The sequence below is a fragment of the Dreissena polymorpha genome, chromosome 3, assembly GCF_020536995.1.
Source record: "Dreissena polymorpha isolate Duluth1 chromosome 3, UMN_Dpol_1.0, whole genome shotgun sequence".
Taxonomy (NCBI): domain Eukaryota; kingdom Metazoa; phylum Mollusca; class Bivalvia; order Myida; family Dreissenidae; genus Dreissena; species Dreissena polymorpha.
In genome coordinates, this window is record NC_068357.1 from 149,429,293 (window position 1) to 149,441,841 (window position 12,549).

At 34.2% G+C, this 12,549-nt stretch overlaps 2 protein-coding genes across 2 annotated transcripts in view; both read left to right on the forward strand.

The window, feature by feature from the left end:
• Positions 1-12,549, forward strand: part of LOC127871938 (myoneurin-like) — a 235,836-nt gene that overhangs the window by 149,283 nt on the left and 74,004 nt on the right. The window lies entirely within an intron of this gene.
• LOC127872683 (uncharacterized) lies at positions 1,709-3,796 on the forward strand. Its single transcript, XM_052416013.1, has 2 exons — positions 1,709-2,471; positions 2,897-3,796. Exons 1-2 carry the CDS (start codon positions 2,211-2,213, stop codon positions 3,794-3,796), a joined length of 1,161 nt encoding a protein of 386 aa, XP_052271973.1. The 5' UTR covers positions 1,709-2,210.

Consider the following 12,549-nt stretch of genomic DNA (forward strand, 5'->3'; position numbering starts at 1 on the left):
TCCTGAGAAAAAAACAACATATTTTATTCACGTGACATTTCAATGCGTAAACACGCTATTTTAAAAATGTTAGTATCTGAGGACACGCGTTCGTTAGTTTTAAATTACAAACGATTTGACGATTATTGAGTTATTTCAAAATATATGATAACCTGAGAGATGAGATATATTGCATATTTGTGTTGTTTCAAGAAAATCCGTTCATTTGTTTGTTAGCATAACTGTATAAAAATTTAACTATTTTTAAGGTATTTAATCTTACCTGAAATGCTTTCCCACAGCAGTTATAGTTTCTAGAGTTAGCGTGTCCCCTAATGTGGCGCAATAATCCAGCTCTTCGACATTTTTCCGCATTCGGAGCATTGAGCCATACCTTAAAGCAAATATAATATCAAAAATAATATACGATACATTACTTCACCTGACAGTAGTGTTTGATGCCAAAATAAAAATGGACTTTGATACAATAACATAAAGTGTACACTTATTTAAGGTAAGCATGGACTTGTCATCGATTTAAGATGCTCCAGCGTAAGATTTTAATATTATAATGAGGATTGTACAGCATGCCTGTAAATCATAATTATGTATTAGTTCAACAAGCGGTGCAAGCGTAGTGTATAGCCATTATGTGTTTTACATGCTAGCGCATTTAAAAATCCCGTTGTTGACAAGCATTTTTTAAACAACTCAATAGAACTGAAAAACTTAAAAACAGTATACCACACAGACCCGTTGAAAAACGTATACCACACAGATCATATTACTGTAAAAATAGTTTTCTTGAATTTTGTTTCGTAAATAAATAACAGAAACCTGAAAATAGATGCAAAATGATATAGTGTAAGCTCCGCCCATAAAATTTATTTCTTAATATCACCAGAGGTGAAGTTTTTGTGTAAAAAAAATAATGTCCCCACACTGATCCTACCCTTTTCTAACCGTTCAAACGCGCGGTTGCACTTTACTGAAAAAATACTTATTTGTTTTATAAAATCATGATACCTATAGAAAACTCTCATGAATGAGCGGGCTCTCCACTTTATCCCATTAAAAATGGTGACATAATAAAAAGGTTATCCTTAAAAATCTCACCTTCGTCGCGCTTTTGTTGTTATTTTACTCCCCACACAGATCTTAAAAAGTCACGTGGTATAGGCACCGTGGAGAATGTCATTGATTCCAACTGAACATCCAAAACTCAATGATTCGGTGCAATCACGATGCGATGTAAATTTTTCAGGAGTTATTGCACAACTACTATTCTATCTAGAACAAACTGTTCGAAATGTTGGGCAGTTAAAACAATATATAACACTCAATTATATTTATTCTTTGGCGTATATCTTTTCGATTTGACACATCAGTATAATATTGAATGTAAACGTTTTATCTCTTTTGTATTGTCATATACAAGTAACTTTACTAAAGGCTATAGTTATGTATGTTTTCCCAAGAGTGGTTCACTAAACCGGGATTTCGATGCCCTCTTTTACTCTAATCATCTAAGTCATCATTGGCGTAAATAAGATATAACGCAACATTTTCAATCTCCTTACAATTGAAATGTTGATGATTAAAGGTTATCAAGATTGAGTTTACTTCCATTGCTGTGATATACAGTGCTCACGAGATGCGAAACTGTTTGTCTGATTACAAGCTATTCCCGATTTCTAACAAATATTATAAGAAAAAGTGCCTAATCATGCATGGGTGAAAGTTTTCCGTATTATTACGGATTTCCGTAAATTCGATCTTCAGTCAGGTCGTTTTTCCAAATCGTCCAGATCCGAGGAGATATTTTTTTGGGGGGGGGGGGGGTAACCCCTACCTTTGATTTTAATCGGACCCGAAGTTTAACGGCTACAAGTCGAAATAAAATGTCTCCTGCAAAAGGAATCTGGTACGGATACGAGCCAAATGATCCTTCGCCGTGCAGAAGACAGCATGACGTCACCTCATTAGAATAGTCTGGCAAAATCTGCCGATAATTTACGATTCCTTTGTCTCCGATGTCTACGAAATGGTTTACAACACGGAATAACTCGAAGTAAATCGGAATCTGACTCGGTTTCCAAACACGCGTTTTGATTGGTTTACGTTAATCGGTCAACCAATTAAAATCAACGTTACGAAAATATATCTCTCAAAAGCATATGGCGGACAAGTTGAAGTAACTTTTTTCCGAAACCCAAACAACCGATAAAATTATGTATTTACCTCCGGGGTATAACACCAAAGAACTTGAAAGTGGTGTTAAGAACAAGTGGCGATGGGAATGGCTCAACGAAAGAGGCTCTCTTGGTGAGAAATGGGGAGATTGGCTGAAAAAACCAAACACTCCGGGTAGCGCCTATTGTGAAATTTGTTTCAAAACGATAAACTACAAATCTAATGGGAAGAAGGCGTTCAAGTCTCACGCTGAGGATGTAACGCATTTGAAAAATTACCGGACGTGGAAATCAAATCAGGTGAATATTTTTAATATCTCTTATTTGTGTTTTTTTCCCACCCGTATCGAATGATCGGTGGCGAAGGTCTGGATAACGGCGGCACGAATTACCCAAATCTACCAAAATCTTCCCAAATCTACCCCAAAACTACCCAAATCTACATAAAAATAATTATTTTACATCATGTTTGTGTGATGGGCACTATTGTTTTGTTAAATGCTTCATTCTTCTCGTGACAATATGTAATTTCCCAATAAAAATACTAAAATCAAATATAGGTTACACACCACTTACAAATTGATTTCTGTTCTGCCCCTGTCAGTCTGAAGAATTGTTCAATATAAGAGCTTTTGTTTATTATGCTGGTTACCTTAGGCATACTATCATTATTACTCTGATTAGGGATAATCATCTTCAAATACTCATTAATTTGTTCATTTCAGGTCCTACCTGGGTCCTCAAAAGCCAAGCCTGAAACGGAGTCTATGCAGGACAGAGTTGCCAAGCAAAGAGCTATTACAGCTGCTTTTATTAGTGAACACTGTTTACCATTCAGTATTGCAGAGGACTTGCTGAACTATGCTAAGAGACTGAGTGAAGATAAGCATGCACTGGGAAAGACAACAATTTCGAAGACGAGTGCCACATACATTATCACCCACGGACTTGCAAAAAGCTTCAAACAGGAAGTGGCAGACAAAGTCAAAGGGAAAAGTGTTTCGCTAAATTTGGATGAGGCCACGAATAACAATAACGATAAGATTGTAAACATTCTAATACAATTCTATGACGAGGAAGAGAACCAAATTGTCTTGCGTCATCTTGGATCACGTAAACAGAATCATGCTACTGCAAAAGATATCATGATGTCAATTGAAAGTGTTCTTGAAGAATATAAAATTGAGTGGTGGCAAGTTGTAAGCATGTTGATGGACAACTGCAGCACAATGCGAGGTGTGCGTGGGGGTGTTGAAACGCTTGCACGTGAAAAAAATCCCAATATGTTAGATGTCAGTGGTGATAGTATTCACATGATCAATAATGCGGCAAAGACTTTACTCAGTAACCTTGATAAAGACATACAGCCTTTCTGTTCAGATCTGTTCTATGACATTGAGGAATCTCCAAAGGTAAAAGAGATCTTCCATGAATTGCAATCCTTCCTGAATATTTCTACTCCAAAGCATCTGATTAGGCCGATCTCAAGTAGATTCCTCCAGATGTTAGACGTCTCCACCAGAGTGATAGAACTTCTAGAACCCCTGACTGTATATTATTACAGTTTCCTGTCCGAGGAAGAAAAATCCAGATATAGGTATATATTATTCAGAGACTTTATGTAAATTGCAATCAATTTTTGTGCTAAAGTTAATCCATTTATGCATAGTGGACTCTTCTGACCTTAATAGTTAGATGAGTCAATTTCCTCTTAAAGGAGTTTCTGGTATATTTTTCTATTTTTAGAATATTTCCAAGACAAGCTCTGACAGGAAAGAAAGGATCAACAGTCTATTTCAAAATAGAAGAGAAACGGAGGCCATGTTGAACACATATCGGGGTCTGCTCCTCACTTTCCAGGAATATGTGAAGGCTTTCCAGGCAGAGAAGCCCCTAATCCATACACTTCACACAAGAATGTTGGAGGTCACCAGACAGTTCTTGGGAATGTTCATTAAGCCAGAACATATTCCTGACAGAGTGAGTGACTTGGTGAAACTAGACGTTAATGACCGTGAAATTCAGAAGGCTGACAGAGACTTGGGTGTGGGGAAGTTTGCCCATGTTGACATGAAGAAAGCTAGAATGGACAAGTCCTGTCAACATTGGGTCACAAAATTCTATAGCCATCTTAGAACTGGGTATGTCATGGCTGCCATAAAGATGCTGAAGATGCCCCTCAACAATCACACCATCAGACAGATGACAGTACTGGATCCTGCACTTGTCGGTCACAGTCAGGTTGAACAGGCTATGAAGAATCTTGGCAAAAAGATGCCACAAGTCCTGTCTAAAGAAGACCTTGGAGCTTTGTCCCAGGAAGCTTCCATATACAATGTTGACCTGCAGGTAAAGGATCTCCAGGCAAAGTATAAAGAAGATGATCGTATAGACAGTGGGTACTGGGTTAAAGTCTTCGACCTGAATAATTTCTGCGCAATGAGATACCCAACCATTAAGAAGCTAGTCATGCCACTTTTGACTGTGTTTAGTGGACCACTGATTGAATCAACATTCAACATCATGGACGACATTATTGAAAAAGACCGGACAAAGATGACAGTTGTCAATTATGAAGCCGTAGCAATTGTGAAGACCGCTCTTAGGAAAAAAAATGTGAAAAGTACAGACCTTAAAGTCACACCAAATATGAAAAAGGCCTGTATTTCTGCTTACTCCAGTTATCAGAAATATCTGAAGGAAATGAAAGAGGAAAAGAAGAAAAGAGAAGATGCAGTTTTGGACTCTTCAGTTCAGCTGTTGAAACTTGAACGTGCCAAAAAAATTGCAAAGTTAGTAAGGTTGAAGAACAGACATTCAGGGATTAAGAGGAAACCGGACACAAGTAGCGATGGAACAGGAAGGAAGTGGAAAAGAATAAAGAAGATATAGTTCTGAACTTCTGGTGTATCATGAAATAATGTTTTAACAAGTGAAAATAATGTGATTTTTAATGCATGGTTTAAGAGAATTAAGAAGCTATTTTATTACAAAAATTAATTTTTATCTGATCAAAAGACACTACACAAAATGCTTCATTTTAATTTCAAAGTTTAATCTTTTGATAGAAGACAAATTAAGTGCTTCAGTAATTTCTTTAAAAAATATCTAGATAAGATATTCAAACTAATTACATAAAAATACAAGAAAGAAAATGTATTACTGTAATATGTTCATCAATGTTAATCTACATGAAATTTTAAAGATATTTTCTACCCAAACTGTTTTTTTCTGTTTTGAATAACTTAAAAATACAGGTGTCTTTAAGCTCAGGAGAAGTGATTTCTTCGTTTTAAATAAGCTAAAATGCAGGAGCTTCCGGGGGCCTCCGGCCCCCTGGACCCCTGGCCAGGGCCTTGCCCTGGACCCCACCGGGGGCCCTATCGGCCCCCAGGCCCCCAGATTTTTTTTTCAGTATTTTGGGTTTTTTCAACTTTCACCCAGTAATGTCACCTATGTCATCGACTCATATTTCTGTTTTATAGTTCGTGGTGTTGAACTTTTTTTTAATTTCGTTTAGTTCACATATTATTAAAGCTTGAACAATTTTTAACATAAAATGTTTGTACACTTAATTTTATTATGAAAAATGAAATGTTTGGTACAAATGTTTCAAAAATTGAAGCTTAAGATGATCGCGTCAAAATAGTCTTAAGAAATGCTGGCCTGGACCGACAAGGAAGATTGCAGCATTTAAATAGTCAAAAGAACGGAAACACGTTTTGATATCGTATAGGTTAATTTTAAAATTAAATAAATCGTACAAACACGTCACTGTTTATTTAAATGTTTCTGGTACTAAACATGTTTCGGCCGTAGCCTTCATCAGTAGTACATTCAATTTTTTTCATAGATTTATTTTAAAATATCAAAAAATCGTTTGCAACTGAAAACTAACAATACACAATATCCTGGTAATATAAAACATATGAGTTGAATGTAAGCATAATTTTAACCAAATGGCAGGCAAACAGTAACACCACGAACCACATTCTTGGAGAACAGGGCTTTATGCACGTGCGTAAATTGTCGTCTCAAATTAGCCTTTTGTTTGAAAGAAGAATATTCTTATGTTTAGTTTTTTTTTTCCAGAGTTCACCCATTTACGAATATTTCCAAGTTTCTGTATAAAACACAGTTACTGTATAAACTTTCGTCTAATACGACACCTGTGCAGTACGTTTATTGCACGTTTCGCTAGAGTTAGTGTTCAAATACATATCTACACACAATCAACCAGTCGCCAATTTTCTAATTGTACATCCTTTATTTTTAAAATGCAACTAAATAGTTGACCGCATGTTTACACTAAAATAGTCTAAAGGGAAAAACGTTATAAAAACTCAATGACATTTGCATCTTTCCCGCAATGGAACAGCCAAGTGCAACCATACACACATGAGGTCCAAACATGTTTGAGAATCATGGATGATTTATTTCAATACAATTTTGTAGAACACGATCTCAAGCAACGCCATACACATCGATTTGATATCAAGATTTTGTAGATAAATTCATAGATAAATTCATTAATTGATGCGATGCAATGGGTATTGAGTGTTAAAATAACATAGTATCTAACTCATTATTTTATAATCAATTAATGTTTAATTTATACCTGTTTTGGATATATATGTTAAAATATATTTTCATTCACAATTAGCTCTGCAGACAGCTTTCGGTTTGAAACAAACCTTACATGCGACACCCATATCTTGAATTATTGTGGAATTTTGACTGTTTCATCTATTTCACGACTGGCATGCTTTTAAAATCACGCGAAATAAAATATGTGTGTTTCTTGAGTCATTGCTTATACAGTTTTTTTCGTTTTCGTTTTACATTCGTCAAAGCGAAACACGAAAATCATCACATATATTACTTCGTATACCGATGTTCAAATAACCAATACCAAAACAAATACAAAAAGTCTTTTTAATTATAAAACAAAATACGAAACTTATTTTCCTCGTCATATTTCGTTTTAGTCTGAATATTACGAAAATCGATGTTTAAAAATTGAAATAAAATGTGTGTTCCCATTTACAAATTTGTTTCGATAAAACCGAAGTTGAGTGGCGCGTCTGTTTTGGGGAAATGAATCCTGATTGACCACTTTCAGCACTTTTCTCTTTGATACAAATAAGCCATTAGCTCAAGAATCAACCCATTTATTTTGTTTATAATCGTTGGCAAAAATGAAGAATAAGATCCTAAGATTGTTTCATTTTGTGATCAATTTTAAACGAGTAAACAAACCCATTAATAATAAATACATGTAACATTCGCACAGTATGTGTTTTATGTTTAATATCAATTAACAGTTATTTATTCGGTACAATAATTTTCCAAAGGCAGCACTTTTCACAAGCTCTTGAGAACAAATTAATGTTCTATACACGGAACTAAAACGCTTTTAATAACTAAACAAAAATTACATTTATTGGACTCGCTCGATTTACACAACCCGTCCCGAGATTTCATTATAGATGATATAAAAGTCCATTTACATCAGTTCTTATCTGGCTTAAAATATAAATTAAAGTGCAGCGTATGACAATAGATTTGGGTTTAAAGTGTAGCTCTCGACAATGTTTTTATTTGAAAAAAAAAACAACAACATAAAAGCAATGTAAACGTATAATTTTCATCGAACTTCATGATTAGCAATTGTTACATCAATAATATATTGCTTGCTTTGGAACAGTATAGTAATTAAGAAATCAATCAAATATAATTAAAGTCCGACATCGAGCACTATATAAAGCAATACGAAGTATAAGCTATACCCTTGATTTTACATTAACGTTTGGACTTTACAATACTATATGCAAATGCATAAACTATAATTGTGCCAATGTCCAGGTACCATTGCTTCTAAACGTCTATTCTAGTTTGTTACTCATCAACGTTAAACTTGTTCATTAAGTTTAAACGCTAATACATAGTAAGTTACTTTTGTTTTTCAATAAATAATACCGTTTTTTAATTTATTTTAGTTAACCATTTGCTTTGCAAATGGTATTCATGAGGCAGTCTGCAAACGTGAAAAATACAGTTTATCAGTAGTACAAACAAACATGTTGAAAGTTCATTCGCTTTTAAAATACAAACTCAGTAAACTCAAAACGGGCGATGTTTCTAAACGTATCTTTCATTTCTCAAAACTGTATATACCAGAGATTCGGTAATACCTCTTGCGAAAATCGTGTGAACGTATGACTATAATCAAAAGTAATTAAACTCAGTATCTCAGAGAACTGTATACAACTATATGCAATATAGGCTATGGCCCCAGATCTGCTTTTATACGCTTTTGGACCTGGACTTACTATGCAGAAGAAAAACGATTCCGGGTAAGGTAAGCAAGACATCAAAACAGGCAAATGAAGTAGATACGACAATATAATGACCTCGTATCCTACGTATGGAACCAGAACAATGACTTCAAGTGTTGGTTCGACGGTATGGCATTTTTGCATTATTATCAACTGACGACCCGATCTATTGATGGGTAGGACTCCTGCTTCAAGGCTTTTTCGTCGCTAGAACAGGATGGCCTGTCGCGATGTACTTAAGGTCCCTAGTGTTTTTTCAATGATGTTTAAGTATATTTAAAAGTTACGTAAATTTTACAGTTTTAACGACTCCGGGAGAATAATTGACTTTTCAGTAATTAATATGGTCATTACGCGTCTAAGGCTGCATTATGCGATAACCCAATCGGTGTTCCAATACTCCTACCTATTTACCTTACTAGATTCTCGAAAGTAAGGAACATTTTGAAATTAGAGCGTTAGCTCGGTTAGATCTTTCAAGTTCAATAAAAATGATACAAGAACTGTTGTTCCGCCCACCTCTTTCAACACACATTATTTTCACAATAGTTAAAGTATTCCATCACTGTATTAGAACGATGCCAAGCTAAAATGTCTTCAGTGGCATTTTCGTATCTAAGTAAGAGAAAAGCAACTTAAAAGTTATCTCCCTAGACAGTAGCGCCCTCGTTTTTCGTTCACCGTATATCAACGCATACACGGTAAACAGGAATACATGTACACATTTCATTTAAATTTTAAACATTGAATATCGTAATATTAAGATTGAAACTAAATTGATTTAAATGTACATATATGTCTTGATTTTCGTGTTTCGTGTTTCGATTTATTTTTGAATGCATAACGAAACACAAATAAACGCATATTTCGTGGACCATTTGCTAATTGCAAAAAAAGAGCTCATATGTTGTGTCGGAATCGCATTGAAACGTGGGAACATCCTCATATATTTGATCTACAAAGAGAACATAATTTTCTGTCGCCCTATGGGCTTCAATAACTCTTATCTATAACTTCGAATATAAAAGTTTGGGTATATTCCTGCGGCTCATGCGTTTCAGTTTGATAAATCATTTCGCTAATTCAAAATTGTCCATGACAATGGTTGCCGTTTAATTCTAATTCATTTGTTACCACTTACATCACAACGACTTCAATGCGGTCATAGACTGTAAAAAAAGATGTGCAAAGTCTACTCTTTGTTTGGCAAATTTATAATTCATAAAGTTTAATTGCATATGAATGTCAGGTTGTTTTTTAAGAAAATGAGCAAGTGTTTAATTGCAATCATTCAAGTACAGTAATACATATTCTATATTTATCTGAATTTACTACGAAGTAGAGTCATTACTAATAAATTTAACGTAAAATATCGGTGGGTTTCATATACTAAATAATTATAAAAAACTCGCTCTCGGTTGTTATAATCCAAGTTATATAAATAAGTTTTTTTAATTAACATATGCGTAAAATATCCGGACATATCACGTTGCCGTCTCCAAAAACAACAACAGCTATGAACATTTACTCAGGTTACGTTGACACTTACTTTTGAAACCTAATATATAGCTCATCCGAAAGAAAACACGAGGTTTCAGCGTTGATTAGGATCATGTAATTTGCAATACTTAAAGTGGCCTTTTCACGTTTTGGTAAATTGAAAAAAATACTATAAATGTTTCTGATTCGCAAATGTTCGTTGTAGTTATGATAATTGTGAGGAAACCGTAATTCTGAACATTTACAATTCTCTTAAATATCCATTATATGCATCTTATGAAGATTTAAAAACCTGAAAATTATAAAGCGGTGCAACGCGAATCAATTGAAAAATTTGGAGAGTTCTTTTACTGTCGTTATATTTTGTGATACTACAAGGATTGCTTATATAAAGTATAAAATGCATCATGCATTATATGGGCGTGTATGGCTGAGTGGTCTAAGCGATAGACGTTTACTCCAGAGGTCCATGGTTCGGGCCCAGTTGAGGGTTACTTTTTGTATTAATCTTGTTTTGTTTTAACTGGAGCTTTTTAGATCCAATTTTTACATTTATCGATTAAAGCATTTAATGGCAAACTTCAATACATGCCAAAATCTGTGAAAAGACCCCGTTAACACAATCCTGATAATAATGATCGAGCATGATCGAAACTCATGAAAGGTATGCATTATACACTTTTCGAATCGGCTTTCAACACAAACAGCAATAGCTGAATATGCGAAAATAACCTTAACAAATTAATGTTTATTTCTTGCGTACGTACTGAAATCACTTGGGTGTTCATAAGCTAACGCGTACGAAGAAGCCCTATATACATTCTAAACCTTAACCTTTCGTTAAAATGTGTTTCAAAGTAAAAGAAATAAAACAATTTAGGTAAATAAATGCGCTTTGTGTGTTTGTATAGTTATCGCCCGTTAGGATGAATAAAACTTTAAAAATTTAAGTAAAGTTTAAATATGTATACTTATACTTCATTGACTAAAAATAGGGACCTTAAGTGACCGGCCATCCTAGCGTAAAAAATTATTGAAGCAGGGGTTCTAATCCTGAATAGCTCGGGTACTTAAAATGTACTTAAAATCCATACCCGTCGATTCAACCCTTAAAGTAACTGTTCAGGTTTGATGTCATTATATAGTCGTATATAGTCGCATCTACTTTGCCTGAGGCTTGGCTTGATATCTTGCTTACCTGACACGGAATCGGTTCTCTTCTACATAAAAAATCCATGTCTATGTGCGTTTAAGAGCAGATCTGAGGCCATACATTTTATTGGATATTGTTGTATACAGTGCTCTGGGATACGGAGTTTAATTACTTTTGAAAATAATCATACGTTCGCACGATTTTCGCAAGAGGTATTAACGAATCCCTGGTAAATACAGTTTTGAGAAATGAGCGTTCACGTTTGGAAACATCGCCAGTTTCAAGTTTACTGATATGTATTTTAAAAGCCAATAAACTTTCAACATATTTGTTCGTTCTTCTGATAAACTGTATTTTTCTGATTTGCAGACTGCCTCGTGAATACCATTTTAAAAGCGAAAAGTGAACTGAAATAAATAGTAAAACGGTATAATTTTGGGAAAAAAAATAACGTACTATGTATTACCGTATAACTTAATGAACACGTTTACCTTTGATGATTATCAAACTAGAATAAACGTTTAGGAGCCTGGACATCGGCACAATTTTAATTTATGCAATTTCATAAAATCCAAACTTTAATATAAAATGAAGGGTATAGCTTATACTTAATATGGTTTAATATAGTGCTCGATGTCGGACTATAATAACAATTGACTGATTTAATAATTAGTTTACCGTTCGAACGCAAGCAATATATTTATTGTTTGTAAAAAAATGCTAATAATAAATTTCAATGAAAATTAAACGTTCACATTGCTTTATTTTTTTTAAATAAATAACTACACTTTAAACCCGAATCTATTGCCATACGTTGCACTTTAATTTATACTTTAAGCCATATAAAAACTGAGATAAATTGACTTTAATATTATCTATAATTAAATCTCGGGACAGGTTGTGATAATCGAGCGAGTACAATAAATATAATGTTAGTTTAAATGTTGAAAGCATTTAAGTCCCGATTATAGAACATTAATTTGTTCTCACGAGCTTGTGAAAAGTGCTGCTCTTGGAAAAGATACACTTTCTTGTACCGAATAAATAATTGTAAATTGTTCGTAGACATAATACACATACGGTGCAAATTGTACATGCATTTATCATTTATGGATTTGTTTACTCGTTTAAAATTGTTAAAAAATAAACAACAATATGAGGTTCTTATTCTTCATTTTTGCTAACGATTTAAAACAAAATCGCTGTGTTAATTCTTGAGCTAATGGCTTATTTGTATCACAGAGAGAAAAGTGCTTAAGGTGGTCCATCGGGATACATTTCCCCAAAACAGACGCGCCACTCGCTTTCCGTTTTATCGTAACAAATTTGTTAATTTGTAAATGGGAACATACATTTTATTTAAATTTTTAAACCTTGATTTTCGATA

What these genes read in the sequence shown, in the direction of transcription:
- LOC127872683 (XM_052416013.1), top strand. Translation starts at nt 2,211, where the DNA reads ATGTATTTACCTCCGGGGTATAACACCAAAGAACTTGAAAGTGGTGTT. An exon ending in GGACGTGGAAATCAAATCAG is followed by an intron (nt 2,472 to 2,896) that starts GTGAATATTTTT and finishes TGTTCATTTCAG; the next exon opens with GTCCTACCTGGGTCCTCAAA.